The 21126-nt window shown below is 35.3% G+C and overlaps 2 protein-coding genes across 6 annotated transcripts in view; one reads left to right on the top strand and one right to left on the bottom strand.

The window, feature by feature from the left end:
• The window catches only part of LOC136030327 (zinc finger MYM-type protein 1-like), a 93640-nt gene that overhangs the window by 48455 nt on the left and 24059 nt on the right, over positions 1 to 21126 (top strand). Inside the window, exon 3 of the transcript XR_010618248.1 lies at positions 1455 to 1582. The gene's annotated coding sequence lies outside the window, so the exon portion shown is untranslated. The remainder of the gene's footprint in view (positions 1 to 1454; positions 1583 to 21126) is intronic.
• The window catches only part of LOC136030328 (matrix metalloproteinase-25-like), a 122309-nt gene that overhangs the window by 82953 nt on the left and 18230 nt on the right, over positions 1 to 21126 (bottom strand). For all 5 annotated transcript variants that reach the window (XM_065709240.1, XM_065709242.1, XM_065709239.1 and 2 more), the window contains 2 exons: positions 13026 to 13125; positions 9056 to 9190 (listed from right to left, as the gene is read on the bottom strand). In XM_065709240.1, the coding sequence (XP_065565312.1) occupies positions 9056 to 9190; positions 13026 to 13071 (181 nt within the window). In that variant the 5' untranslated portion in view covers positions 13072 to 13125. The remainder of the gene's footprint in view (positions 1 to 9055; positions 9191 to 13025; positions 13126 to 21126) is intronic.

The following is a 21126-nucleotide window of genomic DNA, read 5'->3' as shown; positions in this document are numbered from 1 at the left end:
TGCATCCTTTCCCCTGTTTACAGTATGTACAATAAGCTCTCGACTGTTATCCTGATCCCCTCTCCGTCCGGCAGTTTTCCTTCTAAAGAAATGCTGAGTGTCAAGAAAGGCGTACGTCAAGGTGGCAAAACTTCTCCATCACTGTTTAATAACGCTATTATCGAAGCACAGCAAGTAATAAAGCCGTCGTGCTTTTTCCGTGGGGTTAATCTTTCGCTGCTGAACTTTGCTGATGACATTCTTCATGTTTCTCGTTCGATATCTTTATTTTAATAAAATTACAACTCACTTGCAGTGGCATACAAGTAGATCGGACTTTCCTTCAACGAATCTAAAACAGAACTTCTTTTCTTCAATGGTTCAAAAAATGAGCTTTCAATTAACCTCTCCGTTAAAATTGGCGACACTCTGATTAAGCCTTGTGAGTCCCTTACGTATCTTGGCCTTCCTATTTCTTCTACATTGAAGGACACACGCTCAGCACTGACAAACCGTCTCTGTTCCCATCTACGAGCTTCTTACGGACTACTTGTTGCCAAAAAGTATCGTTTCAAACGTCCTCTCCTTGCCCGGCTATACACAGCTTTTACTACCCCCCATCTGCTTGCTCTGGTTCCCTTCTGGAAAATATTCAAAGCTACCGAAAAACAAGGCATTTGCAGCGCATTTCACAGATATGATAAGTTTCTCCTGCGTCTCCCTTTGTGGGACAGCAATGGCGGCATCTCCAGGAAATATAAGGTCACCAACCCTTCCATGGCCATAGAGAGAAGAATCTCCAAATTCAGTACCAATGTTTTAAGAGCCAACCACCCCTGGACTAGTGTTATTTTATAATATTTGTAGTGGAAGTGTATTTAAATTTTTGTGCTTTTCTTTCTTTTTCTTTTATATACTCCGTCTTTTTCGTTTTTGACGGGTAATAAATTAATAATAATAATAATTACATGTGTGCACTGCAATTTTCTAACGTTACAGCAGAACGCTTGTTCAGGGCCCTCAAAGATTTGAAAACAGATAAACGAAACTGTTTGGCAACAATTTCGGTTGCGTGTAGTCTTCAGACCAAAGTGGGAATGAAGAGACTCAATCTCAGTTCCTCTTCTCTTGTCCTTGACCGTGAAATGACGAAGCTTCTGTCAAATGTTAAGGCTTCTGCAACTGCTGAAGAAGCAGCTACGCTTATTTCTGGTTTTGTGGCTCCCTAGGTTGTAGGTAGTGTGCTTAGTTTAGCTGATATTGAGCCTCTTCGTGGCAATTTTCAATGACATATTTTTTTGCATAATTGAATATAATTGAAACTTGAAGGCTTTATTTTTTCCTACACAGTATAGTACGAACATGGTTTGTTGTAAATACATGTTTGATCATTCGAAAAATTCTTTTGGCTTTCCCATCCCAAAATACTCCCTTTTTTGTGCAGAATAAATTGAAAAAGCTGATTTCTATTCTAGGATTTAAGCAGACCTAAGTGTTTGAAGCTAGGTAGAACCGCCGGACCGAAAAGGCTTTTGAAACACCAGTCAAGAAAATAAAACCTGTATATATTTTCAACCAATCAGAGAAAAAACGGATTGGCCAGGTATCCTAAACAAAATTCTTTTTATTTATTTTAAGTTTATCTTTTTAAACCGAATCTTACGCGTAGGGACCCTTATGGTATTTGTCCGGGATAAATTTTTAACGGTATTGAATTGTCTAGACGATTTTTCCTGGGAGAGGAATAATTTATCTGTGGAGATGGAGCTGGATTTCCTGGCATTTTTAAAAAACTGTTTGAAATAAAATAAAAAAAATTTTCCATCTGAAAGTACGCCCAAGGAGCAACATTAAAATGAACAAAAAAATATTATATATATGAAGGGGATAGCCCCCTTTTTCTTTACGCTTAATTTCAGATTTAGTGCCGATTCTGTAAGAACAACTTCCAAAACAATTGAAAAATGAGAAGCTTAAGTACTAAAAAACTTCAGCATGAATAGTTGGGCGTTTAGAAGGGGGCAGTCTTCTCACTATGTTATCGTTTCTATTCGTTTTAATTTTTAATTTTGTTCCTTGCTTTCAGGTAATTTTTTAAAATTAAATTTCTGGTGTAAGTTCATGTTTGCATGCCAAAGAATATTCATTAATTTCGAGAAATCATTGCACATGTTATTACTTTGTATGAGATTATTGCCTTTCTATAGGCTACTTTATTTTCGTCGTCTTTCTGAAAATAAATGACATAAAAATCTCGTTTTCGGGCTATGGGAATAAAGTAGCAAAGATAATATAGAACCTAAAGCAACAAAATTGCAGTGTTATTCAGCCTATTTTTTTTTAAATTTATTTAAAAATAGTTCTGAGGTTTTGTCTGCAATACCAGCTAAAATTGTTTTTGGCAATGGGTTCCAATCCTGTACCCTAGCTCTAGAACCTATTCTGTTAAAAACTTGACTTAGTACGCGGATCCAAGCCCTACTTGAGCCTGAAAACGAAGCTATAACCAATTTTGGTTCCCAAATTTCGTATCAAAACTCCATTTTGAACTTGCCCCCGAAAATTCCCCGAATCTTGAAGACTTGTCCCCGAAAACTCCCCGAATTTTTTAAACTTGTCCCCGAATTTTGAGATTCGAGAGTGGAAGCCCTGTTCCCAATAGCCATTATTATATGTAAACACTGGTCGAAGTTTGTAACTTGCAGCCCCTCCCCCAGGGACTGTGGGGGAGTAAGTCATTCCGAAAGACATAGTTATTATGGTTTTTGACTATGCGGAACAAAATGGCTATCTCAAAATTTTGATCCGGTGACTTTGGAGAAAAAATGAGCGTGGGAGGGGGCCTAGGTGCCCTCCAATTTTTTGGGTCACTTAAAAAGGACACTAGAACTTTTCATTTCCCTTAGAATGAGCCCTCTTACAACATTCTAGGACCACTTGGTCGATACGATGACCCCTGGGGAAAAAAACAACAAACAAACAAACAAATAAACACGCACCCGTGATTTGTCTTCTGGCAAAAAATACGAATTTCCACATTTTTGTAGATAGGAGCTTAAAAATTGTGCTGTAGGGTTCTCTGATACGCTGAATGCGATGGTGTGATTTTTGTTAAGATTCTGTGACTTTTAGGGGGTGTTTTTCCCTATTTTCTAAAATAAGACAAATTTTCTCAGGCTCGTAACTTTTGATGACAAAGACCAAATTTGATGAAACTTATATATTTAAAATCAGCATAAAAATCCGATTCTTTTGATGTATATTTTAGCATCAACATTCCGTTATTTAGAGTTTCGTTTACGATTGAGCCGGGTCGCTCCTTACTACAGTTCGTTACCACGAACTGTTTGATCCTTCTTTGAACTGGGGATTTTCTGCTGAACACATCCCTAAGGGTGTCCCTCGAAGTCTGTCTGTCTCATAAGTAAATGAGAAAAAAGATCGATTTTTATATCTTTCAAAGCTAAAATCGCTGCCCAACATAAATAAATAAAGTAGAGGTCCCAGCACGGAACCTAGAGACACTCTCCGCTTAACATCGAACTCTCTGCTTAAGATACCTGATAAAGCAACTTTGATAATGTTGTCATGCAAGCATGATAAAAAATACTTTACACAAGTACTACCTAGCCCAAGCCCACTTAGTCTACTTAGAAGTGTATTAAATTCAACAGCATCAAAAGCCTTGCGGAAATCTACAAAAACAGTTAAAGGAACAATAAGATTTTCAAGCACATTATCAACAAAACTTAAAATATCTGTTGAATAATATATTAATCATTTTTATTTAAACTGATTTTTTAATTTAAATATTAAATATTTTAGTGAATAAAAATATTTCAAAAATATCATTCTCACATTTGATTTGTTTCAGTACCGGTACCAACTTTATTCAGAAAATAAATTACATAAGCCTAGTTCATAAACTATTTTGCAGGAAACAAATAATTATGCATAGTCTTTGTTGGCATAAATAACAGAATAATACACTAAGTATGCTAGGAAACTAACAGATCAAATTCGAATATACAGCGAAATATTCGAAATAAATGCTGAGTGTCTGTGTTGTCATGTATAAAGAAAAATTCGTTTGCGTATTGTCTTAAATTGTGAGAATGATAGATCAAATTCGAATTTCTAAGAGGAAAAACTCAATAGCTCACACAAGATACTTGGAACCGAAACGCTTGTTGCTGCAAAAATACTATGCATTAAGATTAAAATTCGTAGCAGTTTCTTGAGACTAGTAGACTTAAATGCAACAAAAGTGATTTATTTTATTAAGAGGTGTTCTTAGTAGAGATACTTTAGTTCTACTGCCCTAGGAATGACGCATGAACGGATAATAGATAGACTGATTTATTAACAAATGAACTACTATCATTTTTATGAAATCCTAATAAGGGTGATTAATGCTAGAATTGTCTCCCACTCAATGGAGTATCTGTTTTGGCTTTTTGTACAATTAGCCATGATTTGATTCCCACAAACATTTGATTTTAATTCAAAATCATTAAATCAGTAGTTAATCTACTGCTGGCAAGAAAATGAATCAATTAAAAACATTATAGGACAATTTTTTCCATTTTTTTTTAATTAGACTATGTACCCTTTGAATGAAGCCTTTGATGACGAAATGTTTCTAATATGCGTAAGGTAAATATTTCTGTAGTAACAGCTTTTTTCAATAACAGTTGACAAACCCCTTTTTTCTGCTCTCCTAGAATAAAACTGTCCTGCAATTTAACACCTTATAGTTACTAAAACAAATGAGGGGCGAGGGGCGCTAATTGAGGGAAAGAAGAGGCAATTTCTCCCTTATGTTTGCCTCCACTTCTCCCCTCTTCAGCAATAACCTCTTATGAACTTGAAACAGTACTGAGCCTCGTATCTTTGCTAAATCCTTAACTTGAAGGATTTCAAAGAATTTGAAAAGTATCTCTCAAATTAAAAAAGAAATTCCATTATGGCTTAAGACCCTACTCAAAGGATTGGAAATATGCTTTCAAATATTGAGTAGCAGTGAACTTTATTCAGACCAAAATTCATGAAAAATATATTTCCTAGAGTCAAAAATGTATATCCTAGAGTAGAAACAGGTCTTCTTCTAAGGCTTAGAAATGAGAAAAACTAGAAAGGAGCTTGAAAACCCTGGCTGAACACAGTTTAGAGTTAAAATTAATTTCTGAAAGTTTCCCTCTCCTAACCTACTTTCCAATCTACCAAAAAACCATTCACGTAAAGTAATACTCAGTGTCTTTAAAACCCATCTTAAAAATCAGGCCTGTATGTAACTCAAGTCTGTGTGTGGGTTATTTCGGAGATGGGAGCCTTGTGGTCAGCCCGTCAACTGGTGTAAACAAGAAAACACTCATACACTTAGCAGTCTCTTAATTTAAACACTTTCATTGCTACCACAACTGCAGTACCAGACCACTTGAGGCCAACAGAGCTGCGCATGCTCCTATTCCACCTTTTTAACACGTTCATTTATTTGCATGAGCTTACATTTACATCAAAAGCCAGCACCTTGAAATAGCTTCCAAACCTAAACAACTGAAAATGAAGAAAAAAGTTTTTTCTAAAAGTAGAGAGCCAAATTAAAACTCAAAGCAAGAAAAATTACTGTTTATGAAGGGGTTGATCCCCCCCCTCCATAAATACCTTGCTCTTTAAGCTAAAGCTATAAGTGCCTTAAAAAATAGGGAAAAACAGTCAAACTTTAGCATAAATAGCAAAGTATTGAGGAGGGAGCTGACCCTTCATATACAAAATATTTTCGGCTCATTTGGGTTTTAAGGATTGTCTTTACTTTCAGTTCACTTTCAGTCACACAGGAAACTCATGCGCGAAAATTTATCCCATGTAAACTCATTCCCGTACAACCCCCTGCAGACAGTAAAAAAACCCGCCCCTGTAAATTTTCTTGCGGTCGATTCAGCATGAAAAATTCTCCTTAGTATGCTTTCATTTGAAAAAGGCTAATTTGCAACCATTTCCTCTATCACTTTGGAAATCTTCTCTTTCCGTAAATTTTGTTTTCTGGAAATCTAAATATGCTGAAAATATCCCCGGGATAATTCTTCTGGAACCATCTTCACTAAAAAACTGACTTGGCAAAGAAAAAGTTTGACAATTAAAAACAATTTAGAGCAGAAATTCTTTCAAATCACCCCAGTTAGAATTCCCCATGGAAAATTCTCTCTCCAGATATTTCTCTTCCAATAAGAAATTCTACCAAAGAAACCCACCCCAAGCACAAAATCTCCCCCCTGAAAATCCATAGCTTACAGGCGTCTCATCGTGGCTTGTGGAGGGTAGTATTACTCCCCACGGTAATTATAATTATTTTTTCAGTAATTTAACTGAACAAACTGGCTATCTCAAAATTTTGATTAGGTAAATTTGGAAAAAGGGACTAGTAAATATTGTACTATTTCAAATCGTATTTTATGTTAAGAAACAATCGGTTTGTCAGAAAAGGCCTTAAATCTAATACGTTATTAAGATACAAATTGTATATTCTTCCCAACAAAGATGCCTAAGGATATGCAACCGTTTTTTAGCTGTTTCTGCGAGTGATCATAACGGTCATAATTATTTGTTTTAGGATATCAAAATGGAGCTCGTTCCAGCATAATCTTAAGATTTAGTCATTTTTAAATAGTCAACTATAGCATAAATAGCAAAGTATTGAGGAGGGGGGGCGGCCCCTTCATACACAAAACAAATTCTGTTTATTTTAGTTTTAATTATCTTTACTTTCAGTTAAAAAATCTTATTCTTTTATTCTGTCCGTTTTCTAAGCGTTTTATTCTGGTTGAATCATTAAAAATAAAAATTGATGTAATTGATTTTTTTCACAAAATTTTTTTTTCATAATGATTCATAAAATCATCACTAGAAATACAAACACCAGTGTCATTAGAACAATTCATCTTGGTTGAATTGATTACACGTCTCCATTAAACTGCATCTTTAGGAAACTCAGAGCCGTTATAGAAAACACTGCGTAAATACTGTTTAAAATGAAGCTTAGATCTTGGTTTTAAATAAACAAAAAAAAACAACAAGTTTTTGTAAATGAAAGTAAGGAGCGACCCGGCTCAATAGTAACCGAAACTCTAAAAATGGAATTTTGATACCAATACTTACATCAAAAGAATTGCATTTTAATGCTGATTTTTAATATATAAGTTTCATCAAGATCAGTTATACCCATCAAAAGTTACGAGCCTGAGAAAATTTGCTTTATTTTACAAAATAGGGGGAAACACCCCCTAAAAGCTATACAATCTTAACGAAAATCACACCGTCAGATTCAGTGTACGAGAGAACCTTACTGTGGAAGTTTCAAGGTCCTATCTACGAAAATGTGAAATTTCGCATTTTTTTTCCAGAAGACAGATCACAGATGCGTGTTTATTTGTTTTTTTTTGTTTTTTTTCCAGGGTGATCGTATCAACTCAGTGGTCCTAGAATGTCACGAGAGTGCTAATTCTAACGGAAATTAAAAGTTCTAGTGCCCTTTTTAAGTGACCAATAAAATTGGAGGGCACCTAGGCCCCCTCCCAAGCTCATTTTTCCCCAAAGTCACCGGATCAAAATTCTGAGATAGCCATTTTATTCACCATAGTCGAAAAACCTATAGCTATGTCTTTGGGGACGACTTACTCCCCCGCAGTCCCCGTGGGAGGGATTGAAAGTTACAGACTTTGACCTGTGTTTACATATAGTAATGGTTACTGGGAAGTGTACGGACATTTTCAGGGGGATCTTTTGGATTAGGGGAAAAAGTTGAGGGGGGTTGCGTGGTAGGATATTTCTATGGATAGATGTCTCACGGGGAAAGAGAATTTCAATGAAGGGGGCACAGGATTTTCTAGCATTATTTGAAAAAACAATATGAAACGTTTTTTCTAAAAAAGTTTTGAAAGTAAGAAGTAGCGTTAAAACTTAAAACGAACAAAAATTATTGCGCCTATGAGGCGATTACCTCCTTGTTATACCTCACTCTTTACGCTAAGGTATTTTTAGTAATTTCAACTATTTAAACTACAGCATCTGTGATTCAGAGGTCATTCTTGGGGAATCGGGACAAAATTTAAGCTTTAGAGTAAAGAGCGAAGCATCGACGAGGGTTGAACCCCATCATATACACCATAAAAATATACAAATATATAAGTTCGTTACTTAAGTTAATTCGCAAGTTATGTATATTTTTACCAATGAAAACGTTTGTAAAAAATTAAAATTCCTAGTTGCTTTTTTAAGAAATCAAAAAATTGGAGGGCAACTAGGCCTCCTCCCTCGCTCATTTTTTCTCAAAATCTTTCGATTAATTGCAATTAATTAATATGCAAATTGCGTTTCAATTATATATTTGCGGAGTGCCAAGATCAAAACATGCATTAATTCAAAAGCGTCCAGAAATTAAATAAAAAAACATGTTTTTTTTAAATGAAAGTAAGGAGCAACATTAAAACTTAAAACGAAGAGAAATTACTCCGTATATGAATGGGGCTTTTCCTCTTCAACGCTCTGCTCTTTACGCTAAAGTTTCTTACTGTTTTAAAAATAGAGTTAAGAGAAAGAGTCAAACTTTAGCATAAAGAGCGGGGTGTTGAGGAGGAAAAGCCCTTTTCATATACGGAGTAATTTCTGTTCGTTTTAAGTTTTAATGTTGCTCCTTACTTTCATTTAGAAAGACTTGTGTTTTTATTTATAAAAAAAAGTTTTATAAGTTTTGAAGGGTAAAAGTAATCTTGATGAAACTTATATATTTAAAATCAGCATTAAAATGCCATTATTTTGATGTAACTATTGGTATCAAAATTCCATTTTTTAGAGTTTCGCTTATTATTGAGCCGCGTCGCTCCTTACTACAGTTCGTTACCACGAACTGTTTGATTGTCATATTCTAGAACATGTGTTTGCTACTGTCGGTATAATACCCCAGTATTATATTTCAATGTTAGTTAGAAGTACTGTATTTACACACCCAGACGATTTTCTTAAATTGCTCCTCAAAATTGTGGAGAATTAAAATAAAAAATTCAACGTTAATAAAGCTTACCTTGCAATGCATATCGCTTGCTTCTATTCGTCCAGAAGGGCGAATGAGATTTCATTCGTCCAGAAGGGCGAATGAAATCTCGAACTCCACATCGAGGAGTGTTCATAAGCTTAATTGTTTCTGGATCTAATGTACCTAAAAGATACTCAATTGTAACTGAAAGATAAAGCTAGTTGACTAATCAGATGGAGATATTCAATTCACTAATTTATTCTCATCAAGAGACTAAATAATACCAAAATAGAGGAAAAAATACACAAACAGCAAAAAAAAACACACAAAAGAAAAATTGATGCAGAAATACTTTAGCCGTTGTTGGAAGTCTCCTACGATTTTTTTTCAAATGGGTAGCAGAAAACACAAAATAGGTTCATAATGCTAGAACTAGTTCATTATCTAGATATTAAAAATACTGGACTTTTTATTAGGAAAAACACCAAACAAATATTAGAAATTCCAATTTGGAAATCAATTCCCCAATTACCTTGGAACAAAAAATCAATAACAGCTGTTTGCATCGCAAGATAATTCACTTGACATTGTAATATGCGGTACCAAACAACTCGAGCATATTATTCATCAGGTAATCATGGTTTTTTGCATAACATTTTTTTACCTTTGATTGGATTTGGAATGGATTTTGATGAGCTTTGACTGGAGGATATGAATGAACTTAAAACTTGAAATGAGCAGATATTGGCCTGAACTAGAAGTAATACCTAATAGAGCAGATATAAACGAGGATATGATTCATAAAGAGAAAATACACAAAATGACAGAAAATACAATGATGACGCCACAGTGACTAGGAAACTACTAAAATTAGGGTTGTTACTGCTGTCACAAACGACAAATTGTTGTTTGTACTTTGCTGAAAACTATATAGATTTATCAAAATGAAAGTAAAATTAGAGAGAAACAGGTTTAAAAGGAAGGTCTTTAAAAGGAAATGCAATACAAATTAGAATAATAATAATAATAATAATTTAAAAAAAATGGCGTTACAGATGTTTTGAAAACAAAGAATTTCTGAAAAGTTAAGTAACAATTACATTTTTTAGTTACAATGGCAAAAGAAGAGCTAAACAGACAACATACGCTGTTTTCATGAAAGCCCATATGACACCCTATCCTTTTGGGGGTTTTAAGAGGGTGACAGCGCCACCCATATTTGTAATGATTCATAGTTACTTTAAGCTTGGCTTCATTATGCACTGTAATTTCTGTTTGTCTTAAATTGTTTAAGACAGATTAAACTGTTTGAATCTGATGGTGTGATTTTCGTTAAGATTGTATAACTTTTAGGGGGTGTTTCCCCCTATTTTCTGAAATGAAGATAATTTTCTCAGGCTCGTAACTTTTGATGGGTATAATTGATCTTGATGAAACTTATATATTTAAAATCAGCATTAAAATGCAATTCGTTTACGATCATCGGGGCCGTATCCAGGATTTTTTTTTTGGGGAGGGGGGAAGAATATTCTTCGGGGGATGGATTACAAAAAATAAAACATATCAGAAGTTGGTTTACATTTATTTTTGTTACGTTTTTACGAGTCATACAGACATTTCAGGGAGGGTTCAAACCCCTATCCCCACCCTGAATACGGCCTGCGGATAATCCTTCTCTCTGACGTTTAGTTACTTACATACGCCAATTACAACCCATTCTAAGGTTTAAATTCGCTCTTCACTTATAAAAATTGATATATTTTGCACACTAGAAAGCAAATATCAAGACTTGAAAAAGAAAAACCATCAATAATAGTGAAAGCGCGAAAAACAAAACAAAAAACCTAAACGTTATTGATAGAAACATTGTGGTTGCATTTGTCATGAGAATAGTTGTGATGGGAGTGGCCTCTCATTGATTTGCTGGTATATAACACAACAATAGCCTTTATTTTGTAATTATTGTTTTCACAAATCCTTAGCTACCAACTACAGTGGAAATCAAACACTATTTATGAAATATGTACTTCATACGCGTTGATCTTAGATTTCGATGATGCCACATTTGCCTCAAATTGTAATCAGCAAATTCTCGAGTCCTTAAAAACAAAGTCTTGTGAGAATCGGACCCAATTTTCGAAACCTGCATTTTGTGTAATATGATCGTTCCTGCATTAAAATGTTACTTCAGATCTACAATAAAAAAAAAGTCATAAACTAAAATTGATCGATATCAAACAACGTTTTAATTTGGAGCAGTCATACTATAATATTAATGATTTTAATGTTAAAACTTAAATCATCAGCCTCGAAATTAACATGAAAAGGTTTTTCCAAATAGCAGTTTTTCAAGGAAAAGTAAAGAGCCATATTAAAACCTAAAACGACGAGAAATAAAGTCAGACAATACTTTAATATAAACGATGATAAATGACTTCAAATAAACAAACGCAAGCGTGTAGAAACGTCATAGCAAATGTAAAAACCTTGCCCGCATCCGCTCGTCCACATGTACTTGACCCGCTATTTAAGAAAGGATTCTATCGCTGGATTGGAAACCAAAATCACTCTCCCTATCCCTATCTAAACAATTTATATATTTGTATAAATTGTCAAGAAATATTAGATGCGCAACTGATTTCAAATAGGTAAAGAATAAAAGGTAAAAACACGGTACTAGATTTTAACCCCAACCAGCGGTGTTGATCTCCGTTTCATGGTCCTTCAGCCCGGAAGTGCGACACGGCTTAGGGGCCAGACATCGTGTGCTTTCACACACCCTTCCTGATTAGCTTCCCCAGATTTCCTAGATACCCATTCAGAGCTGCGTAGGCTCTGGTTGAACTTACAGAGTCACACAACAGACCCCCTTCCGAACTAAAAGTAGCTACACCAGGGCTCGAACCCCTGTCCTCACGGACAATGGATTTTAAGTAAAGCGCGCTAGCCACTCGGCTAGGACGGCTGTAGAACAACTTAAAAAGGAAATATAAAAATCAAAATTTAAATTATTTTTTAAGTTAATATAAAAGAATATTTAATCCTTTCTCTGTTTTTTTTTTTTTTATTTGTTCAGCAAAAGAAGAAATCAAAGATTAAATTAAATTGGTAATACAGTCATGTTTACAAAGTAACGGAGAATGAGATTATGAAGCACAAATTGCTTCATTTTAAAAGCCTCCTCTGTTCGAATTTTTGTAAAATATGCCCAACACATTTTTTTTAAATAATTAGAATAAAGACAGGAATATCAATGGAATAAACTCTCGATAATACCATAGCAGATGTTATCCTAGGTAGGATTGAGGCTTTAAATTCTCAAAGATTTTATTTTAGTATTGTTTCTCATTTTCCCCATACAATTTGGCTATTTTGCCATTTTCCGAATTTACACAGTCCCCAAGAAATTAATAACAAAACAAATCTTGCGTGCCTGCCTACCTCATGCTACAACGCCATAAATCATTAAATTTTGAAATTTGGACATGCAGCTCTTAACCTTACAACTGTTCAAAAAAAAATAAATAAAACGAAATTTCCGAACAAATTGGATTAATACAGTACGACTTGTTAGCAAATATAAAAAATAACATAATAGCTTCCAGTTGACATGGGTCGAATATTAATTTGAAATTTTATTATTATTGAAAATAATATATTCTGATATTATATTATCAAATTAATCACCCCCTTACAAACTTCCCAGCCAAGAGAAACTGGAACTTTTTGTAGAGGGAGGGGGTAAACTTCAAAGTGTTTTGACCAGAAATATTTTTTATTCAGATATTATAAGATATTGCATCTCTGAAGTAATTTAGGTCTCCAATACGGGAGAGGAGGAGGAACTTTCTAGGAATTTCATAAAATCTTGGCCAAAATTCAGTTTAAAAAAAGACGGTAAAATTTGTTAAAATTAGGCATCGGTTTGGTAAAATGTACGATCCCCCCTCGTCGTGATATTTGGCTGAGGAAACCACTGACCCTACACAAAAACAGAACAGTGGTAGATATCGCTTACCAGTTTGATTCAGTCCGGCAAACCCCTGGAATTTCATAACTGCCATCTTGAAATCAGTCTCTGTACTCCGATCTGCATAGCCATACTGATTTAAATAGATCTAAAAATGGAGCATTGATTAACTTACTATGAATATAGCTCCCAACGGGGAATAGGCAGACCCGTTTTAGCAAAAGCAGTTGTGATCGTTCTGTTCAGGAAACTTCAGTTGAGAACCAAATTCTAACATTTGCGAATGCTCGCAACTTTGTAGCAAAAGGGGTTTTATTCTGTTTACACAGCTTTTTTTTTCTTTAGCGTATTTAATTTAAGATCCAAGGTCAAAATTAATCAACAGCAAGAGATTTGAAGCAATAAGTTTTGAAAAATGCAAATTTATTCGTAAAAAGTAAAAGACAATGTTAAATCTCAAGACGAACGTAGTGAATAAATTTTCCCATTATTACGGAGAAAAAAAAATTTCAAATGGTCCATTTTTACTTCCCATGGCACCAAATTCCCATGCCAAAGCTTAAGAGTATTAACAATAATATTTGAAGGTTTTGTAAAAATATTAATTTTTAGTTCATTCAGTTTATGTAAATTTTACCCTAATAGACAGAACTTTTTTTATTTTTTGAGCATTCTTCCTCGTCTAGCAAATAATACTTAGAACCCCACGAATACAAGAAAAAGTAAAAAAAAGAATAGGTCAGAGAATACTTCAGCCGAAAACACACTTAAAAAATCAAATAACTCCCGAGGAAAAAGGCTGATCCTCCGACAGACGGTTCGGCTTTTGCATCAAGGAATCACGTTCTGTCAGGTGTAGGTATACATAAATCTGTGCATGATGTACACTCTGTTAAATGTGCCAGAACATTTTTAGGGGGGGGTACGAATGAACAAAATTTGTATCAAAGTAGGGAGGTCATGTATTATGGGATGTTAGTGACAGGAGGGGATTAAGCTGAAAATTGTCATTCTTCCCTTTAGAAAACCGAAAATGGACAACTGTCTATTTGCCGACAAAAGAACATTTTATTCCATTTCCAATGCTGAATCCCCTCTTCCTCCTGCAGTATACCCCTAATTTTACCCTTTTGGCTGGGGCTTCATATTCACTGGCTTATTCCCTGAACCTGAGCCTCTGGGATAGACAAAGCAACCAAGGCTATATCCTCTTGCTGTATGAAGCCTTGCTTGTTAATTAACCTCAGAAAAAAAATGTCAGGACTAAACTTGCCTCTCTTAGATAGTTGGTGGTTTTATTAGCAGTTGAGTTGTAGCGTCGAAATGAATCATCTTTTTGAAGTTAGCAAAAATATGGGGCAACTAAAATCGCTCTTGCTGAACCCCTAGAAAATATAGCGGTACGAATACACGAAAAAGTAGGAGTGGGGGTATTCTTCAAAATTTAGGGGGCGGGGGAATTTTTTTCCATGAAAATACCAAAAAAGCTTTTCAATTAAATAAAAGTATTTATAAAAAAGTATTTTTGAAATGTAGGAGGGAGTAAGTGTCCCCCTATAATTAGCACCACTGATGAAATAATTTCTAATTTGCAGTTAATCGAGCATTTAAGTACTACCTTTTGGTTATGAGGTCCCTAATGACTATTCTAAGGCACATAATGGAATATAGGATATAGCTGTCCTAAAGCCGAACACAGTAGGTAAATATTTCCCAGTGGGTGTTTATTTTTAACTGGGGTTGGTATCTAAAGGATAGTTGATATCATTGGAGGCTTTTCACAAACTGAACTATCCTACAAAACGAGCTATCCTGAAAATATTAGCCACACTCATGACTGAATCTATGTAAATACCAGATGAACTTATAATAAAGGGAAAATTTTAAATGGAATATTTAGTTGACAGCCTGGTCAACAACGGCCAGAAACAATAATAGATGAACCTACAGATAGTTGCGCTCCAATTTGGGCATTGTTAAATCCGGAAGCTCTTAATCCCTCAGTCATCGACTCCGAATGAGTTAACATTAACATTTTATACTAGTTTGATAGCTATGGTATAGTACAAGCGTACTTCCAGATTTGGATCAGGTAAAAACTAGAGGGAAGGTGTAGCAACAACAGAAGATCGAACCTAGTCTTCGTCTGCCTTTATTTTACTTATTAAGGCTTACTTTACTCTGAAGTGGTTAGAGGATGAGGATGAGGAAGTGGTAGTGGCCTGCAGCATCTACTCTTCTCTTTTTAAACGAGCAACTGTGTATGTATGTATAACTTTTTACTTGGAAACAGCTCCGATTTTTTTTTTTTATTCATTTTTGTTTTATTTGCACCCTGGGATCTTCTGGCCTGCAAAAACGATCTAGATAGGTCAGGAGTTTGAGAAAAGTCTTTTAGAGCCTCAATTTTGGAAAAAGTCATAGGAGCGACGTCATATTTATGAGCGCATTTCAAGAGCAACGATTTTATTCCCAGGAGTGGTCGAAAAGTTTTTAGTATCTATGATGCCTGCACAATTACAAAAGATGACACATGACTCTGAATAGCTAAAGAAAAAGGAAACAGAACATATTGAATTGCCAAGGAAAATGTTGCGTAGCGAAATCTGCTGTTAGAAACAAAGCAAAATTACAGTAGAACGAATGAGCGTGTTGGTTTAACATGCGTGAATCTAAAAAGCAAATGTGGATCTAGCTTGGGAGGGGGACAATAAGACAAGGGCGATAATAATTGAAAAAACTGACAAGTTTACTTAAACAGTGGATAACAAAGAGAAAAAATGAGGGCACTTCTCAGGGGGTTCGTGGTCATCCCAGGCCTCCCCTGTATCCACCCCTGCTTGGAAAAATAAACAGGAAGATGGAATTGAATTCAGGTCAGAATTACTTAATTCAATTGAAATTGCAGATTTTTTCATCCTAGTAAGAAGAAGCGTTATTTTAGCGTCTGCAAAAGTACACAGGAAGAAGAAAATGAATGCGCGCCTGAATTTCTCAACCACCCTGGAACGAAGTGAAGTTGATTTAGTGTCAGTGAAGGATAGTCAGGAAAGAGCAGACAAAAAACATGTGAATGACGTCACATTTATATAAATTCAAAGAACAAAAATTACATTATTTTTTCTCCAGGAATGGTCCTATCGTTTTTGTATTTATGACACATGCATAATTACAAAAGAAGACACATGACTCCAGATAGCTAAAAAGGTATAGAATAAGAAACAGCAAAACTGACAATGAATGGCAAACGACAATTCTGTACAGCAGAATCAGCGATTCGAAGAGGGAACAAAATTTTAATGGAATGAAGGAACGTGTTAGCTTAGCCTGTGCGAGTCTGTGAAGGATAAACAGGAAGGAAGAATTGGATTCACGTTAGATTTCCCAATGCGCAATTTAACTATACAGAGAACACGGATAAAGGAACTTTTCTGGTTGTTATTGAATTATATAACACCTCAATCAAAGCAAAATATAACGACTGGGGAAAAGCTGGAAAAGGTGTGCTTTTGGTATCTATGACGTTATGTGAATTTACACAGGATTTTGAAAGAATCTGAACAGCTAAAGAAAGCCCCTTGACAAAATGATGCACGAAAATAAAGCGCAGTAAGATCTACGTCTAGAAAACACGCAAAACCTAACGAATTCCAAATGAAAATGATAGACAAGATATCTGCGTTTAAAATATAAGTGACGTGGATGATCACATTAAATCGTAAACAAAAACGAGTCCCAAGAGAAAACAAATCCTATAAAACGGATTATTCTTTTTGATGCATTAAAAGGAAGGAGGATTTGGATTCATCCCAGAATTGTTTAATTCATTGAAATTGCTAATTTGATGCCTCATTTCTTGAAATTAAAAAATCACAAGATGATTACACTATTGCGTAATTAGAGAATCAAATATATGTAAGCCTACCGCGTGCTGTACCTGCATCGTAGTTTGTTTCACGAAAGAACCCAACACTTATTGAGTGTGTTCTGAATAATACACAAGTGCCTATATATATATATATATATATATATATATATATATATATATATATATATATATATATATATATATATATATATATATATATATATATATATATATATATATATATATATATATATATATATATGTTATAGCTGTATATACTAGCTAGGTGTTCGCGCCACCCCAACACCTAGTTGGTGGGGCGCTTCGCGCCCCCCCAAGCCCCCCCGAGCGCGTAAGTCGTTACGCGCCATATTAGTTACGCGCCATTGTAGCTGTGTCCCTGTGTCCCACCTGTGAATAGAGATAGATATAAATATATATTTTTAACTACGTAAAACATGCGAATATACAACATTCTTCGCTGTCCCATTGTCTGTGCATATAAATAGCATTTATATTCCCTGTGTCCCGGTCGTCATTTGTGTCCTGGTGTCCCAGTTTGGATTTTCTCTTTGAGTGTCCCGGTCGTCATTTATATTCCCTGTGTCCCAGTGTCCCGGTCGTCATTTGTGTCCCGGTGTCCCGGTCTGTAATTTCTATTCAAACAATCCCTGTGTCTCATCGTCAATTATATATCCCGTCTGTGCCCCCGGCGTCCCCATTGTAGTTGTGTCCCTGAGTCCCGGTCGTCATTTATATTCCCAGTCGTGATTTGTGTCCGGGTGTCCCAGTCTGTAATTTTTCTTTGAGGTTCCCGGTCGTCATTTATATTCCCTCTGTGTCGGTCGTTATTTGTGTCCCGGTCTGTAATTTATCTTTGAGTGTTTTTTTCTTTTTAGTTTTTTTTAGTTTTTTACATTTTTTCAGTTTTTTTGTCTTCTTTATTTTTCAGCGTCACCATGAAGTACATATCGCCGAACCTTTGTTTTTTAACTTAAATCTGGTAGGCATTGATGACCTTATCCAAGTCAAAATCCCAAACCCAATCATCATCGCTATCATTTTCAGTTTTGATATGTTTTGACTCTCGCTTTCCAGGTGGATTTTCATCTAACTGCGCGGTTTTGTGTTCTTTAGCCGCAAGCCTGTTTTCTTGCTGTTCTTGTGATTCCTCGGCACGCTTTCTTTTCTTACTTTCTCTATCAGCTGCAAGCCTGTTTTCTTGCTGTTCTTGTGATTCCTCGGCACGCTTTCTTTTCTTACTTTCTCTATCAGCAGCAAGTTTTTTGGCATAGACTCTTTGAGCAGCTTCCTCGGCTGTTGCCATTGTAGGTTCTTCAGTCATTTTACAATTAAACATTTTTCCGTGAACGCATGTCTTAAATACCATTAATGACGTCACCGTCATAGCGAAAATGACGACAACTAACTTCATGACGTCAGTCGACACAGAAACATGACGTCACCTGACAGACAGACACACAGACAGACAACTTATTTTTATATATATAGATAGATGTATATGTTTGGGACGTATATATATATGTATATAAATGTATATGTTCTATAGATTCAGTTTGGAACGGGAGTCAGTGGTGTGACTCTGTAGGCTTAGCCAGAGTCGGCCCAGCTTTAAATGGGTACCTGGAGAAATCTGGGGAAGGTAAACAGGAAGGGTGTGCGAAAGCACAGGATGGTTGGCCCCCAACCCCCCATTACACTTCCTGGCTGAAGGGCCAAGAAACGGAGATCAGCACCGCCGGTAGGGACTGTAAAGTCTAATGCCGTATCCTTTTTTATCCTTTTTTATATAGATTGCTATCTTGGAAAAGAGTTAGGTTATGAAAATGTAACTTTCAGGGATGGGTCTACAGGCTAAAACATATCCCAGGAAGTTATTTTAAAGTACCCACCTCCACTCCTTCTCCCTCTAGAGGGCCCTGAAATTTGCCTACATGACAGGTCTATGCCTATTGAAATTTTGACAAAACAACATTTTACCTTAATTTTCAGTTACTAGTTGCTTTTTCTCTGCCTTTAGTTCTGAAAATGCAATTCCTGTTATTTGAGTAGAATTTTGAGCCATATCAATCTTTTTTTCAAAATTTAGGAAATGTATTTGCATATCTATCAAACCTTATAAAATTGAATTGAGCAAAGTTGTGAAGCTGAAAACAATTTCGTTGTACTTCAATTAAGCAGAAGATCTATTTTGCAAGGTTTCGCTTTTATAACACACATATTTTTAAAGGTCATCAAAGGTCAGGGCCCTCTAGACCTTAGCCTGTAGACTCATCCCTGAAAGTTTCATTTTCCTAGCCTAAACCCTTTTCGAGATAGCAAGAAGTCAATTAACTAGAATTTTACTATACATATATATATATATATATATATATATATATATATATATATATATATATATATATATATATATATATATATATATATATATATATATATATAAATAAGTTGTCTGTGTGTGTGTGTCTGTCGAGTGACGTCATGTTTGTGTGTCGACTGACGTCATGTTTTCGACTGACGAAATTACACATCGGGACATCGGGACACAAATGACGACCGGGACACCGGCACATAGGGAATATAAATGACGACCGGGACACTCAAAGAGAAAGCGACCGGGACACAAGGAATGTTCGATTAGCAATCACCATCAACGAAGCACCGGGACACAAATGACAACCAGGACACAGGGAGTATAAATGACGACCAGGACATAAGTAAAAAAAAACTAAAAAAAACTAAAAAAAAAAGTAAAAACTACAAAAAAACTAAAAAGAAAAAAAAACTAAAAACTAATAAAAAACTAAAAAAGCTAAAAAACTAAAAAAGAAAAAAAAAGAAAAAAGGAAAAAAAATGAAAAATAAAGGAGAAAAACAAAACTAAAAAAATAAAAATAAAAAAAAAACTAAAAAAAAAGGGGAAAAATACAAAAATTTATTTCATCATATACCATTTCAAAAACGAATGTATATACAGACCGGGATACAAATGACGACCGGGACACAGGGAATATAAATGACCCCTATATAATGACACAGGGACACAACTACAACGGGGACGCCGGGGGCACAGGGGGATATATAAATGACGACGGGGACACAGGGAATGTTCGATTAGCAATCACCATCAACAGAGCTCAAGGGCAATCATTAGAATCATGAGGTATAACTAAAAAAACTAAAAAAAGGTAAAAAACTAAAAAAACTAAAAAAGAAAAAAAAATTAAAAAGGAAAAAAATTAAAAATAAAGGAGAAAAACAAAACTAAAAAAAATAAAAATAAAATAAAAACTAAAAAGAAAAAAAGGGGAAAAATACAAAAATTTATTTCATCATATACCATTTCAAAAACGAATGTATATACAGACCGGGACACCGGGATACAAATGACGACCGGGACACAGGGAATATAAATGACGACCGGGACACAGAAACACAACTACAACGGGGACGCCGGGGGGCACAGGGGGATATATAAATGCCGACAGGGACACAGGGAATGTTCGATTAGCAATCACCATCAACAGAGCTCAAGGGCAATCATTAGAATCATGAGGTACAACTAAAAAAAACTAAAAAAAAAGGTAAAAAACTAAAAGCTAAAAAAAACACCAATTCAAAAACGAATGTATATACAGACCGGGACACCGGGACACAAATGACGACCGGGACACCGGGACACAAGGAATATAAATGACGACCGGGACGCACAAAGAGAAATCACAGACTGGGACACCGGGACACAAATAACGACCGGGACACAGGGAATATAAATGACGACCAGGACACAGGGACACAATTACAACGGGGACGCCGGGGGGCACAGGGGGATATATAAATTACGACGGCGACACAGGGAATGGTCGATTAGCAATCACCATCAACAAAGCTCAAGGGCAATCATTAGAATCATAAGGTATAGATCTGAATACGGATTGTTTTCCCATGGACCATTATATGTTGCATGTTCAAGAATCGGTAAACCTGACAATTTATTTATATGCACAGACAATGGGACAGCAAAGAATGTTGTATATTCGCAAGTTTTACGTAGTTAAAAACATATATATATATATATATATATATATATATATATATATATATATATATATATATATATATATCATGAAAAGAGAAATCACCAATGCTACAGCACAAACACAAAAAAAAAAAAAAAAAGAGACAGAAGGAGAAAAGGAAGACTGTTTTCCTAAATTAGTGATTGATATAGACCAGCACTTGAATGAGGCCTTAACCCTA

The sequence above is a fragment of the Artemia franciscana genome, chromosome 8 (assembly GCF_032884065.1).
Source record: "Artemia franciscana chromosome 8, ASM3288406v1, whole genome shotgun sequence".
Classification (NCBI taxonomy): Eukaryota; Metazoa; Arthropoda; class Branchiopoda; order Anostraca; family Artemiidae; genus Artemia; species Artemia franciscana.
This window is presented reverse-complemented; position numbering and strand designations above follow the sequence as displayed.